General features: G+C 48.2%; 1 protein-coding gene across 4 annotated transcripts in view; it reads right to left on the bottom strand.

The window, feature by feature from the left end:
* schip1 (schwannomin interacting protein 1) overlaps window positions 1-15,831 on the bottom strand; it is a 64,642-nt gene that overhangs the window by 25,878 nt on the left and 22,933 nt on the right. The window contains exon 1 of one of the 4 annotated variants that reach the window (XM_036536785.1): window positions 2,657-3,027. The exons of the other annotated variants lie outside the window; for them this stretch is intronic. Coding sequence (XP_036392678.1) covers window positions 2,657-2,686 — 30 coding nt within the window. The 5' untranslated portion in view covers window positions 2,687-3,027. Of the gene's footprint in view, window positions 1-2,656; window positions 3,028-15,831 lie in introns of those variants that run through there. 4 annotated transcript variants of the gene reach the window in all.

Raw genomic sequence — 15,831 nt, 5'->3', positions numbered from 1 at the left:
AGGCCTGTACACATTTCTGAGGCCAGGCTTTGGGTCATTGTGACGAAATTACAAACAAATTGGGCTGGAAAAGGAACCTGGGCTGACATGGAAGGCCCTGCCAAAGTGCTCGGATTCACCGGGATGAGAGACTGCCCTCTCCGTGTCCAACATGTGCACAATTTTTCCGCAGTCAGTGGTTCCAATAAAACTCGCGGTGCCACTGAGGTCATCACTACAGGCCAAAAAAAGGCAGACAGACATGGTGATGTCATCAGCCAATGCCTTGTATGCGTGCCATGCAGACAGAGCACAAATTGAGTGTGTATGTGCATATGTGAACGTGCTTGCATGCATGAGAAATACAGTACCACACCTCTCAAAGACTTCTCCCCACCACCACCTCACCCCCCTCCTCCAACTGACATGCCATTTCATTACAGACACCCTTCCTTCATGTTCCAAATCATACAATGCATGTTTCCCTTACAAAACCTCATGCAGCCTCTGTCATTCAAAGGCTCCACAGGCTTGGCACCAGAGAACAAACGGTGAGCCGGACCCCATAACCAGGTCACTGCGAACCGGGGCCGCTGCAGCAGGGGGCTGAAGTTGGAAATGGCGATCATTATCATTACTAATTCATCGAGCCCTTGGACAGACACAGCAGATACAGTAGATTGGATTTCCAGGGCTGCTATAGTATGTGGTACGCGGCTGCTCGCGTGTCACGCCCCACAGCCAGGAGTGCGATTGTACGACTCGATCAAAGAGCCCCCACACCCCCCACCCCCTTCCCCCCAACTCCATCGACCCAACCCGCTACCAGGGGAACGGGCACGGGGGGGATTCGGTTGCTCGGCCGGTCCGGTTTTGCTGCTGGCTCGGGTTTCATGGCCGCTGACAGCAAGACAGGCGCAGAGTGATAAATCTCCCCATCACCAGCACCACTGCCCCCCTCCCTCACCAACAGGAGGATGAAACATGGCGCTCGCTCAGGCAGTTTTATCCAGCTCCATCAGGGGAGGGTATCAGGAGACTGACAGCATGCTGTTGTTCCTCAGCTGGAGATCCAAGGGGAAGATTAGCATTAGCTTCCTCTAAATAATTAAGGCCAGGGGAATTATGAGTGTGTGTGTTTGTGCCTGTGTCAGAGGGAGGGAGGGCAGCTTGCCACTGCAGTGTTGTATACAGGTCTGCTGCAGTCTCCCTGTCAGACTTGACAGGCGTATAATGGCTGCCTCTGATTGGCTACCTGTAGGTCAGTCTGTCTGGCCGCTGCTGCAGGTGCGACCCTCATCTGGCGACGCTCGGAAAACGACGTGAGCGATAACGAACACGGCGCTGTCACGCGCGCGTGGCTGACAGCTCCACGCCCCGTCCCCCCCCGGCGTGCCACACCTCGCCGATCCTCCCGCCGTCCGCGGGTACCCCGCGAGACACGGAAACAAAGCCACGTCGAGCGCCGTGGACAGCCCAACGCCGCTCCCCTGCACGGGAATAGCGAGAGGGGCGCTGGCGGTTGCCTGGATACCAGCCTAATTGAGGGGCCTCTGGAGAGTTGGTGTTATCAGACGGAGAGACCTCTACTCCCAGACAGGGCTCAGCGCTCTCTCTCTCTCTCTCTCTCTCTCTCTCTCCCTCCCACCCTCTCTCTCTGCCTCTCTCTCTATTTTTGCCTTTTTTCCCCAGGTGTGTTTGCCTCTGACAGCAACATAGCAACAAAATATTTTTTTCCTCTACCCCACAGAGAGTAAATACAATTCTCCATTCTACAATGTCTATATTCACCTACCTCTGGTCCCCCTTAAGAGAATGCGAACAAACATAATGCAAAACAGCAAATAGCAAAACACAGCACACAGTGTTTGACTTGCTTGAAAAATTTAGTGCAACCCTAAATAGGACTTTTGATGCCTGCTGCCACCCTGCAATGCAACGATCTGGGAAGGCACATCTGTGATCCTCGAGGAAAAGCTCACACTGAAAACTGTCCTTCTTTCCCACTGCAGTGCAGAATGTTGATTTCTCACTGCTAACCACAGGGACACAGGGAGAAGTATTTTGCATTTTGTGATGCATTCCGATCATTAAGTCACAAACACTTGTCATTGTGCAAAGTGGGCCACTTCTGTCGCATTCCCAGAATGCCGTTTCTGAGCACGATTTCCCTTGGTGTGAGTTGTCTCTCAGCTTTTCAAGGTGCTCCGATTCCATGCTGTGTCTTCTGCTGCATATTGCACCATGCACACAAACATACACAGAGACAAACACACCCACCCACCCACGCACATACAAACACACACACACACACACACACACACACATACAAGCATGCTCCTTGCCCATAGATGCCAACTGGTAAAGCCTGCCTTGGACATGTTGCCTGTCGATGGCTTAGCAGGAGGCATTATTCCCAAACAACAAGGGTTGCACTTAGCAACCATGCCAGCCGCGATGTCACACGTCTCCCGAACAAAATGTGCAAGCGAAACCCACGGCAACCGACAAACAAACCCCAAATGGGTCAGACCCGCGCCTGACATCCACAGAGAGAGAGAGAGCACTGCAGCATCTATTCATCACAGTCAAAGCACAGGTCCTGTCACAGGACGCAGGTACAGCAGACAGCGCGAGAGGACAGCCAGTCCGGTGGCCCCACGGGGCCCGGTCTCACCTGGTAAGCACAGTTTTCCTGGTGTACCATCCTTCAGTGCATCCTAGAAGGAGCAGGCAGAGCTGTTGGAATGGGTCTGGAGCGGGTGCACGGTCAGCCCGGAGAGAGACAGAGAGAGATTCTGCCTGCTGATTAAAATGGATGCTGCTGCTGCTGCTGCTGCTGCTGCTGGTGCTGGTCTGGGTACGGCTGCTACTGCGACTGCTACCGAGACTGCCCCTGCTACCGCGACTGCGACTCTCCCCTGACCGCGCGACGCTTTCCCTCTCTCCCTCGCTGTGACGGAGGAGAGGATCTGAGCACTTCCTCACCGGGGTAGCAGGAGAGAAGGCAGGGAGAGATAGAGAGAGGGAGGGAGTGGAACGATTGAGTGAAACAGAGATAGAGCGAGTGAGGGAGGGAGGGAGGGAGAGAGAGAGGGAGGGGAGGGTTCTCACGTCTCTCTCTCTCTCTCTCAGGCTCAGGCGCATGGGGGAGGGGCGAAGGGGCCTGCTCATCACAGACACAATCAGCCAACTATGTCGCAGCGAGAGAGGGGAGGGAGGAGGCGGGGCACCGGGCCGGGAGGGGGGGTGACCTTCTGCTGCTAAAAAGAACCAGAGACCGCTGAGGTGGAAACGTCCCACCAATACAGAGGGGATTGGGGGGGGGGGGTTTCACTCTCAAAACAAAGACCTCTCAATTAGCTTCAAGTTCTGGCCCCCGCAGTGGAGTCTGAAACTGCATAAACACAAGCGAAATAAAATCAACCTGTTATGTCCACTCCTCCATGCCCCAGCTGGGTCATGAGGTTCCTCTTAGTTCTGCAGATGGTGTTTACCCACGCCAGAACGCTGATCCCTTTCGAGAGGATTGAATCTAATTTGCCTCCCACTGGAACAATAATTCAAAATAAGAATAATCTGAATCCATGTTTTTTCCATGCAATCCATAAATTGTATTTGGCAAAGCCAGACCGTGGTATCTTGTGAAGTGCCCTGTGAAAATTGTTTTGAAAGGGCTCTATATCAAACATAATCTGAAGTTCATACACGTGTTCAGCTTGTTAGTGTGCGAAAAGCAACATCTGAATATAATCTTTTGAATTTTGCTGGACAGCATTCCAAAAGGAGTTTTACAAATTCCACATTTTAATGCAACAACACATCATTTCAACACAAACAGTATGTGTATAAATTCCTTAGCCTTGACCCAGAGGTGACAGCTACTGATCTCTAAATGCAGCATATTCATGTATAATGTGTATGTATATGCATGCACGCATGCCTGTAACTGTGTACATGCACTGTATATGTATTTGTATTTAACTATGGTTTCATGCTTTTTTATCTCTTCCAGCTAGGCTGTACCTTGTCTTGCCAGCTATTGAAACTTGGTCATGCTGTGCTTCTAATACTGTTGCCTCCTAATGTGGCTTTTTGCTTGTGCTGTACTCTGCCTCACTTGTAGGTCTCTTTGGATTAAAAGTGTCTGCCAAATGAGTAAATGTGTGTTCATGCATGCATGTGTGCATGTGTGTATGTATTTACGTATGTGTGTGTATGTGAATGTATCTTTGTTTATAATTGTACATATCTTTGTGTAAGTGTGTATATCTGTGAATGTTTATGTATGTGTTCACAGGTGTGCCTTGGTGTGAGTACATGTCTGTGTGATTATGCTTGTCATTCTGAGTGTGAGTATGTGTGTATGTGAGTGTATTCATGTGTATGAGCATGTCTATTTGCATGTCTGATTTCTCCAGTACACTTTCTCTTTTAGTCCCCCTCTACAGATGGGAGGAGCAGTAATCCTGCTCTGACAGCTGGTGGTTCAATCGGCCAGCGTGGGTCCACCCTGCCGAGGATTAACCCACCTCTCCTCCCCGCTCTCCCTCCCCTACTCTTCCTCTCCGCCCCTCTTTCTCTCATCCCCCCTTCCCTTCCCTCTCTTCTTTCTCTCTGCCTCTCGCACCTTCTTCTTTTTCGCCTTTTCTCTTTTTCACCTTCTCACTCGTGTTCTCTCCCTGTCTCTCAACCTCCCTCCCCCCATTCCCTCTGTCACCTTTCTCATTACCTCTCCCTTTTTCTTCACCCTCTCAATCACCCTCCCTCCCTCTCTCTCCACCTCCCTTCTTCTCTCTTCAAAGTATACAAGGTCACCATCAGCAAGAGTTCAATATGTATGCTGGGAATTTCTTGTTTTTTTCAGTATATATGCATTATGTAACCTTCAAGGTGAGAATGAATGTGGTGCTAAAAAAAGAAATAAAAAGCCCTTCTTTCAATGAAGGTAGCTTCTTGTTCTATACCTGTTGGACCTGCACACTATGGCATTACTCCACTTGGGCCTTTAGAGAAATGGAGCATAAATGCCAGTAAACACCAGGGACACAATTGCTTGAGAGCTGGAGCAATCGAAAGTACTGCAGACCGAGAAGATTCAAAATTGCCACAGTTGACAAAATGAAGACAATCACAAGGTCTAGAGATAATTCGTTTTTGGACACCGCTCACCCAAACAGTTCATTTGCACCGCCAGCACTCGGCTCTCATGATCACCTATCGATCTCAGTTGCATAATTTTGCTTTGCCTATAATTTGCACTGGTAAGTTTAATGAACTAGAAAGAGATCAATGCCTTTTCCCGGCCTGAACTTTCAGATGAAGCCGCAGATCGTTTGCGGTGCTCTGTGATACGGGTCGCTGAGGCCACACTGGTCTGTGTGTGAAGACTGGCACTACCATGATATCATCGTGTGTCATCAAAGATGCATCAGACAGCAGGAGCTGTTCCCTGTCTCTCTCTGTCTCTCCACGCATACAAACAGACAGACACGAGCAGTATGCACACATGTATATTGCTGAACAACTTCAGCTGACTGATGTATCAGAAGAGTCGACACTGATGTGTTGGCGTGCGTTAGGCCTCTGACCTGGATCTCTTACAGCCGACACGTACCGCACATATAATCACAGAAAACTATCGCTGCATTACAAGGCTAGCATAGTGCTGAGAGTGCCAGACAGAGGAACAGGGGGATAGCACCATGGCTTTCAAAGGATTAGAAGACACGGAGAGGAATCTGAGGGAATTTTAGCCGATGGGTCTATGCAGCAGCAGGGAGGAGCTCGGAGAGTGTGCAGGGGTGACAGGAACTCACAGGAACTCAACGCATTCTCCAGTCGTGGTCGGAAGTCGCTGATTCCTAATTCTGTCTCTTTTCGACTCAATCTCGCGGGGAACTCAACTGTGAGAGAACGGATGGCTCAAGGCACGGGAGGTGAGGTCGGTGAGGGACGGGACGTCCTCACGGAAGGTTCAGCCTGTGCGCCCAGCATCAGCGCCCACGGGCACGGGTAGGCCAGCCCGTTCTCCGGGCTCAGTGCATCTTCGGCACAGTGGGGGAAACATAATGATGAGGTCAGGCATCCTTGATGTTGGCCGCAGATTTCAGCGCATTAGAAGTCTCCAGCGGTCCCTTCCGGGAAGCCAGAATATCAATTTATTACAAACCTGCGGCAAACTTTGATGCACGAATCCCTCACTGCTCTTTGATATTAGGTAACCCAACCCCCTCCACTCCACCCCCTCCCAACCCCCCGATTCTCATCGGCTCCCTTTCCTCTGTCGCTATGGCAGCAGATGCTAGACGTTATCCTTCAGATGGGCGCAAGGTTACAGAGCTATCTTGGAACAGGTTCAAGGGCGAATGAGACAAATCCACAGCCCTGGTCTTAATGGACAGGCTCCCAAAAAGCATCGTTATCTAACCAACTGTCATGGATTACTGTCTCTGATAAACAGGCCTGGTGCTGCAATCTCTGCAGTCCAGCACAAGCCACTGCAGACCATGAACCTTTTATTTCAAAGCAGTGCCTTTGGACTCTATCTGATTGTAAAGAATATTTCTTCCTCTCCTTAAAGCACACAGAATTGAAAATGTTTTGTGCAGGAGAGAATTGCTATTGCTACTTGATGGACGTGTGCGGGTGTGTGTGTGTAGGTGAGTGTGCACATGTGTGTATGCATGTGTACACGCATGTGCATGAGTGTGTGCCTGCGTCAGGGAGATCTGCGTGTGTGTCGGCGCTGATCTGCCTGTGTGTGGGCGTACAGCAATGCAGTGAGAGAAGCCGATGCTGGAGCGGCTCCAGGGACGTTCTCTGAAATCAGGCTGCGCTCGCTCTGTTTCTGCTCAATAAAAACAGCATCTTAGCATCAATACAGCCCTGCTAAATATAGGCCCCCCGGACGTCACACACACACACCCCACCGCTGGCTCGCCTTCTGAGGTGTGACACTGAGAGACGCATGGAAAAAAGTAATTAAAAACAGACGATCGTGATCGATTCGGGGTGTAATTACATAAAACGAGACCACGGGGGAAAAAGATCGGGACAAATCCGCAGTTTGTTCGAACCAGCGGCTTGTCATCGTGTGTTTTTTTGAACATCATGCTGCAGTGCTTGTGTAATTTGCAGGTTGTCCTGTCCCATTTTGGTGGTCTCAGCAGGATCAAAGAGGAACAGACAGTTTTAGAAACATGACATTTCCATCAAAGAAAAGAATATGTCTTTAACTGTGTCATCCAAAGTGAGGAAGAAGCGTTTTTAACTACAGAAAATGAACAGGACGTGTCAGTACAGCTGGGCCCCGCCCCCACACCGCTCTGCATTCGGGCCAGAGCTCAGACCTCGACCTTCTCCGGTACCGAGCATCGGCTCATCCACACAGGGCAGCAGGGGTCCACACTGGTAATGGACCTGGGATTTCAAAGGGGCAAGTGAAAATCTCAGGTGAAGGACCGTGGTTGCACCCCTGAGTGAAGTCTTTAACCAGGACTGCTTATGTAAATCCCCAGCTGTAGATATGGGTAGCATATAAAGTATGTAGGTCACCCTTAAGAGTGTGTGTGTGTGTGTGTGTGTGTGTGTGTGTGTGTGTGTGTGTGTGTGTGTGTGTATATATATATATATATATATATATATATATATATATATATATATATATATATATATATATATATATATATGATAATAGGGAGGGAGTGGAGACCATGAGTACAATGGGTTATAGAGAGCAGGTCATAACAGAGGACTCTCTGGTAATAGGACAGATAAGGTCTCTTCTCCAATTCAAACGCAAAGGGCGGAGCAAGAGCAAAACCTGGCCGGCCTACAAACACCAGACAGTTTCAGAGGAACGGAACAAAAAGAGGACTCAAACTCAAACTAGGCCAAGAGCACAGGGGGGTTATGTAAGGCAGGCCTCCTCTCCCCTTGCTCTAACAGAGATGAAGCCTTCACCCACATTCTCAGGGCTAGAGTCTCAGAGTCCACATTTAGGGACGGCGTCTCTTTAAATGTGCAGCCTAACAGTGATGTGAGTCCCGCTCCACACGGAAGGCACTTTATTTTTAGTCTCATAAACAGCCGTTCTGGGCCCAGCCCAGTTCTGCGGCCCGCAGACACAGGCTCCCTTGTAATTTCATGTCGACAAACTTGGAAATTTACCCGCTTGTTCCACCCTGCCCAGCCTCCGCTGAGCAAGCTGTGACAACGAGCTGGAGTTGCCTCAGAGGGAAAAAAGGCAAGGAAAGGTCTGTGCCCATTCGTGCTCAGATCACAGAGCTGAGTATAGAGCCACGGGACCAAATATCACAGTCCCGTTTATTTCGTCAGTTTATTTTTCAGCTATATCTGCTGTCAAAATATTTGCTGTAAAAAAATTCTCTGCTTTGGGCTGTGTAAAGCCGCAGTGCTTTCTCACAGTGAGGGAAGTTCGCTGAAAAAACAAAGAGGACAGAGAGCTACAATGTGGTTCTAACTGCGACACAAATCCCAATTTCCTCTCTGATGTTCACTGTCAATCAAAATATCTTTCATCCCCCTCGTCTCCAGTTTTTTTTTTTTTTTTGGGGGGGGGGGTTCGGCAGGGTTGAGGAGGTAGAGGGAAAATTGCATCCTGCTGTATCCTTGGTGCTCTGAGAATCGGCAGCCCTAACGCAATCTGACAGCTTTAGGAAGCAGACAATTAGTAGGAAATGGATCTGGTGACTGGGTGTGCTGTGAGTGAAGGCTCTGGGTGAGACCAGGCCCCGGTCGAGATAGAGTCACGTGACCGGGGACATGAGCACCTGAGGGATGCTCTGAGGGGCCAGCTGCCCAATCAAGCAGCAGTGAAAGACCATTTCATCTTTCCTTCCTTCCCAAATGTTCTAAAAATAAGAGATCAGGATGGAAGCTATTCTCCAGAGAGTGCTACAGGAAGAGTGCTGGAAACAAGACCAGCGGCGGTCTGTCTCTCTCTGTCTCTGAGAAGAGAGGGGTTGGACAGGGCCATGCTTCACTGCCGCTAATGGTGGGGACAGGGCTGGGCCTCAGGCAGGCTGTGTGTGACTCAGAGAGGACTCTGAGGTAAACTGGGAGTGTCTGAATCCTGCCTGGAGATTAAAGCTCAAAATGGCAACACCACAGAGGCCATTACTCACAGGTGTGTGTGCATGTGTGTGGTTATATCTCTGTGTATTTTATGTAGTGAGTGCGTGTAAATATGTGTGTCTTTGTGTAAACGGAAGGGTGTAGTGATGTTGTGTGTTCATAGATGAATGTATATTGAGGAGGTGTGTGAATATGGTGTGTGTGTGGGTATGTGTGTATGCCTGCATGTGCAAAGCGAGGGCGCGTGTATTTTGTCTTTACTAGCCTGCCTGCCAGTCTGCTCTGTGCCTCACGGCTCCCGCAGTACGTGTGACTCAGCGTGCCGGGACTTGGGGAGGGATGTAATGCAGACACTGATGGAATTCGTAGCTGCAGGCAATCCTGTTTCCAATACAAATACAGCTGTCAGTCACCTACACTGTTCCCCACCCCCCTACCCAGCCATGGTGGGAGGGGCTTGCCCTGATGACCTCATCTCCACAGCACATGTTTGCTTTGTTGTGTCAGCCAGGGTCTGCAGTAACTGTGCTGAATGAGCCACCATGATAGGTGCTTTCCGGAGTAGTGGCGGGAGGAGCCACAAAGAATAATTAATACTTCTTCCTGTACAGAAAGCAAACAGGTCACCTGTGGATTGGAAATAGTTGTGAATGGCTTTACAAACATGTTCACCCAATGCTGCAAAAACAGTAGACAACAGGTGATCCTCACCATACGCAAAGCTGAGGTTCAATTTTGAATATTTACGCCAGGCAGCACTGCCAGAGCCACTGAACACCACACTAACCCTTGGTCTCCTCCATTTACTTCACATATTAGCTGTGCTCATAGCACTGTTACATAAACATAGACCTGTTTATTTCAGTACTGTCTATGTTCTCTTACGTACTCAAGTCCCCTGTACACAACACACTGGTTTACCAGGTTGCCTCAAAAGGGAACAGTGCACAGACAAAAATACCGACAGCACCCACACAATGGACCACACATAATCTCACTTCTTTTTGCAGCAGCTGAGAGAAGACTTTGGCTGTGATTAAAACTGATCCAAACTTTGACCCACCCACTGTAGACAGCTTACTAACTCAGCACTGGCTAGCCACTCCTCCTGGACCAGAACCAAGAGCCCTATAACCCGACCAATAAGAGTTCATCTCCTTTGCCACCAGACAGGGAGCTGTGATTAGCACAAGGGTCAAAGTTCCTGACCCCTGTAAAAACAGACACGTGTCCTCAAAATTATTTATGAAACACTGCAGTCACACACTGTATATATTTTATATATTTTGTGTGTATGTACATGTGTGTATGTGTGTGTGTGTTGGGAAGCAGGAATTAAGCTAGCTGCAGTACATAGATCCAGATGTGGTCTGACTGTGTAATGCTCTGTTCAGCTTCAGAGAGGAGACAGACACATCAGATCAGCATGCTCGTCTTTAGTGGTCAGATGCTGCAGCTGGCTGTTAACACCAGGTTGGTACGGACTAGTGTACAGCGTGAACCCACAGGTTCCAATACTAAACCAAGTCAGTGTGACCTGATAATGCTTTCAAAACAACCACCGATCTGTGTAAACTGAGATCCCACGTGTTCCACTGCAGCACCAGGTCAGTGTGAAGTGAGATCGTACACACTCTAATACAACATCAAGGCGGTGTAAACTGAGTTCTGACTGGTCCTAGTACAACACCAGGTCGGTGTAAACTGAGATGTCAGACACTCCAGAAAAACACCAGTGCTGTATTGGTGTACACACAGAAACCAAATGCCCCTATAGAACACCATATCTGTGTTAAACAGCATGTCACACATGCTGCAAGACAGCATGCTCTCTCTCTTTCTCTGTAAAACACACACACACACACACACACACACACACACACACACACACACACACACACACATCTGTACAGACTCTCTCTCTGTCTATTAAACAGGCCAGACTTGCATTGTCAATGAGAGGTAAAATCAAAAGCCAAAAAGATATGACTTGGAGACAGCAAGCTGCTTTATCTACATAAAAACTAATGACAAAGTACTGACAAAAATACCTTCATAAGAAAAAGAAAACAAAAAAATCTCTGGAAATAACAGTAGGAAGAAAAGTAGCAGGAATAAAAGTAATCCTTTACCTGAGTTAAGTGCCCAGTTTTTTGTGGGGAATCCAAGGTTGGTGTAAAACGTGAACTCCAACAAACAAAAAATACATAAAACACATGTGAAAAAGTTATTTTTAAAATTAAACTATAAAACACTCAGAGCCCCATGGGGTGTCTGTGTATGGTGACCAGCTGGAAAATGAACGGGTTTGCCAATTTTTGAGTGCGGACAGAGAGAGAGAGAGATGTGGACGGGCTCAGCGCACGGGCACATATGTGTGCATTTGTCTCTGAGCGTGTGTGTGTGTGTGAGCGTGTGAGCGAGTGCTGCTATCACTGGGAGATCTGTGAGCCAGGAGGCGGGGAGTGTCCTGGAGAAGTAAGGCTGAGCCAGACGCCACAGACACAATCCGCACCTGGCCAAAGCCATGCCCCCCCCCTTAGGCTGGGCCCCTGAGACAGGCAGGCATGCCTCCCATCGCAGCATACCTCCACCCTCCCACCCCCCTCCTCTCACAACCTCTCTCTCACTTTACACTGCTTCCCCCCCTCTTGCTTTGCTTCACCTTTTCTATATCCCTTATCTCCCTTTCTCCCTCTAAGCACACCTCTCTCTCTCCCTCTGTTCCTCCACTTACTTCAAACTGTCTCTCCCCCTTCACCCTCTTTTCCCTCCCTTTCCTTCTCTCTCTCCTTGTATCTCTCTCTCTCTCTCTTTCCCTCTCCCTGTTTCGTTCTCTCTGACGTGGCACAGATCACTCTGAAGTCCTGTGCTCCTGAAATCTCGGAGTTAATTGCATGGTGTAAACAGACAGAGGCAGAGGAGGGCTGGGTGCAGCCCGGACTGCTCTCCCACATCCCTCTGCTGACTCCCTTGTTTCTTCTCCTTCTTCACCCTCCTGCCTGCTCACTATCTCTCCTGCATTCTTTCTTCTGTTGCTTCTCAGGAGAGCGAGTTCCCGCCCTTCCTTTCCTTTTCATTCATGCTTCTAGACTTCCATTCTCGAGACTCGGGAAGATTTCAAAGAACCCCCAAAAACGATTTTATTACACTACTGAACTCTGCTTTCCAGCCTCCCTGCTAACACCATTAGCATTCCTGACTAATGAGCGCAAGTGCAGCAGGTCAGAACACATCTCGATGACTGTGAGCTGAATCTGAGGGTGTGCTCTGTGTGTGCATGAGTGTGCGTATGTGTGTGTCTGTATATGCTTTCATCAGTTTATATTATGAGTGCTTTGAGCAGAGTTGTGCATGTTTAAGTATACTACTGTGGACGAGTCTGTATATATAATAGTGTGTGCTGAGCTTTTGTGTATGCATAAGTGTGTCTACATACGCGTCTGTATAGAGAGTATGTTTATGTAGAACTGTGTATGTGTGTGTGTGTGTGTCAGCCCTAGAGGGTCAGGTTCCGGTGAGCTGTGTCCAGTCCAAAATGGAAACTGCAGCAGAGAGCCAATGACCGCAATGAAGCGTGCCCCACTGATGCTGCCAGTTTAACCTCATGTCCAGCACTAATGAATGATAATATTATTGTGTTTGGACTTAAGGATTTGTCTGTCCCGGGGGGCTCTTGGGTGTCGCGTGCATACCTCCCTTTAGGAACTGATTAAGAGCGGGTCACCTGACCCCTTGTCCAAATAATGACCCCAATTCACAAACACGGAGTGGGGGTTCAATTGGAACCAGACACCCTGCTTCTGCTCTCGCACTCTGACAAATCCTCATAACCACTTTGACTCCTTTCTCAGAACAAGAGCATCAACCCCCCGCATCCACTGTAAATAGTATTCACTCAAACACTGGCTAAAGCCACACATGTCCTTTAATAATTATGGTAAGACTCTGGTCGTGTGTTAAAACTTTTCAGCCATGCCAACATGATGAAGATATGACTCCTGCGTGCTGCCCTGCTGGGATACCACACCACGGAGCAGGAGAGTCCATTTCAGGTTTCGGAAACAGATGCACGAAGAAGGGAGTTCGAGGACAAAGAAATCAGAGAATTATGATAACTCAGGTCAGTTGCACATTTAGATGACTTTGTTGTCTAATTTGACAAAATTGTGGATATGAATTCCTTTGTTGTTGTCAGTTGGTCCCTAGCTGGCTAGCATACAGAAGTGTCAGAGCACCGACAAAGACTAGACAAAGACAAAGACAAAGGCTAGACAATACACAAGCCAAAGATTTCAGCAGACATTGTGTCACTTTGTTGCTGTGCTTGACTGTACCTGTATTTTGTTGTTTGGTATTTAAATCATGGATAAACAACTGGATTAACTGCAATGAAAACAATGATGTTTTGTTGAGGATTAATAACTCTGTAGCTGCATATTTTCTCTATTTGAAAGGAAATAATTTCTGCTTTCTGATTAACCCACACAGACAAACTGTCCAAAAAGGACTGACAAAGACATTCATTGCTATGAAGCCTCCAGCACTGTAATAATCCACAGGAAATCTGATTTCCTCAATCTATCAGACCTCAGCATCCAGCTTTGTCCAGTCATAAACCATTTCCTTATAAAATTACTAGCTACTCTTACACATAATTTGCTGTCATGTTTGTGCGCTCTTGCCACCAGAGCTGGTATGTGCCCTATATCATTTATACACGGTTATTTCTAGTTCCTCTGGGCACAGGAGGCCATGCTACTCCTAAGATGGATGTCATGTATAACAGTCAATAACGGCTCATTTGGCACAACCCTTAAGGTGCACACAGCACCATTAGACCCACTCAGCTGTCTCTGTGCGCTCACATTATGTCGTCTGTGGTGTCTGTTGCATTGACCTTTAATACATTTCAGTGATGTGTAATCTCTCCAGTTAGTCTCCTTCCTGTTCAACCTCATCCGGTGGCAGAGGATACGGGGCCACCACTGGGAGGGAGGTAAACTCTACAGTGGGTATTGGCCTGGATTTTGCAGTTCACTTCCTACATGTGTGTTGGGCAGAACCAGTGGGAGGGGTAGTAGGGATGATGGGTGGGGTAAAACTTTGGAGTGGCTCCATGTTATACTGTTTTTTTTTATTTTGTGGAGAGAAGATTGTCTCCTGTCTCATGGAAAATTGCACATGAAGCCATGTGCTGCGGATCAAAGCAGCCCCCCCGGGGAAGGAGCACACGTAGGGAGAGGCTCTACAAGGTGCGTGCATGAGCCTTCTGAAACAACACACTCCCTACTACATGCCCCTGAGCCAAAGACATATGAGGATCGAGAGAGAGAGAGAGAGAAAGAGAGAGAGAGAAAAACACAAGAAAGATGGAGTAATACACTGCAATGTCCATCATGCAGAACCTGGGTAAGTGTGCATCTGAATCACTAGAATGACCAGGAACACACAATAGTCATAATGGGCAATCATGTGACTAAGCCAATGACACTTTATCTCTACAGATGAAAGTCAAGTTCTCTCTCCTCTTTTAAAAAAAGTTGACAAAGGAAATGTGTGGAAGTGTATACGCAGGCCCACACACAAACACGCGAGCACAAATTCACATGTAATGGGTCAGTAACACAGACTTAAACACAAACTCCTACAAATTCTCTGAGTTCATTCCAGCCAATGTCTCTTTTGTCTGACCTGCGTTGTGAGTCTACTGGTCATGCAGAGTGCAATTTGCACCACTCATCTGCAATCCACAGATCTAATCTAAACTGCTGCAATGCCTATCAAATGTGTACACAAGCATGCCGGTTAGAAGGCAGTCACTTATGTCTACAAATGGATATTGCCAGAGCTTACAGTTCAATTGCTAGAAGATCTCCTCTCATACATAAAACATGTTTTTATATACCCACATCTAATCAGTCAGTCTGATGTCATGGACATGGATATCAGCACTGGTCTGGAAAAACCTTCATCGCACTCTCTCTGTCAGAGTCCAGTGCCGGATCCTGCGTCATTAATCAGCACATCTTCTCTGAGCTATGAAGGGTTGGTTGCCATGGAGACTTCAGGCAAGCTGCCATCCGTCAACCTGTCAGTCATCTCCAGTCATGGGGTCTGCAGTGGAGCGGGACACACCTTTATCCCCCTCCTCCTGAAGGCGGAATCTATCGATTTAGTGCCAACTCACAGGGTCTGAGCCTACACTGTTGGTGAGGTTTACCACCTTGACTGCGGGGCAACATTTCAAAACGCCCGTGTACTGGTTCCTTCAGCTCACCTCTACTTGTTTATCCCTAATAATTTTGGAGATGCTCATATTCAGTGCTGAGAAAATGTCCAGGTGTTTTGTCTCATACCAAAGTATTCACCTGCTCACTGAGTCAGTGTGAGTTCATTTTGGCTGGCCATTTCCAGATCTCAAAACTGGGAGGTGAGCCAAGATTGAAACCTATACCAATGCAACCGAAGGAGCCTGCTGATGGAGTTATTGATCCAGGAGACACAGGGTACTCATCGCCTGATCTCAAAAAGAAGCTGTGCCAAGGTGCCTCCTCATTAGCTGGACCCCAACTGTCACTGCGCCTGCAGATCTTCAGTTAACTCCGACGTGTCCCCACTCTGCTTATGTTTATGAGCTGCGCAAACTCAGCTATTCACCTCTGTAGGGGAACTCCCTTCTCTGAGAGGAGCTCACGTCCCCAGGACACACCGCACTTGATGCATTCCGCATAAGGCCTTTAGAAAGCCTGA

This window comes from Megalops cyprinoides, chromosome 9, assembly GCF_013368585.1.
Source record: "Megalops cyprinoides isolate fMegCyp1 chromosome 9, fMegCyp1.pri, whole genome shotgun sequence".
NCBI classification, from domain to species: domain Eukaryota; kingdom Metazoa; phylum Chordata; class Actinopteri; order Elopiformes; family Megalopidae; genus Megalops; species Megalops cyprinoides.
This window is presented reverse-complemented; position numbering and strand designations above follow the sequence as displayed.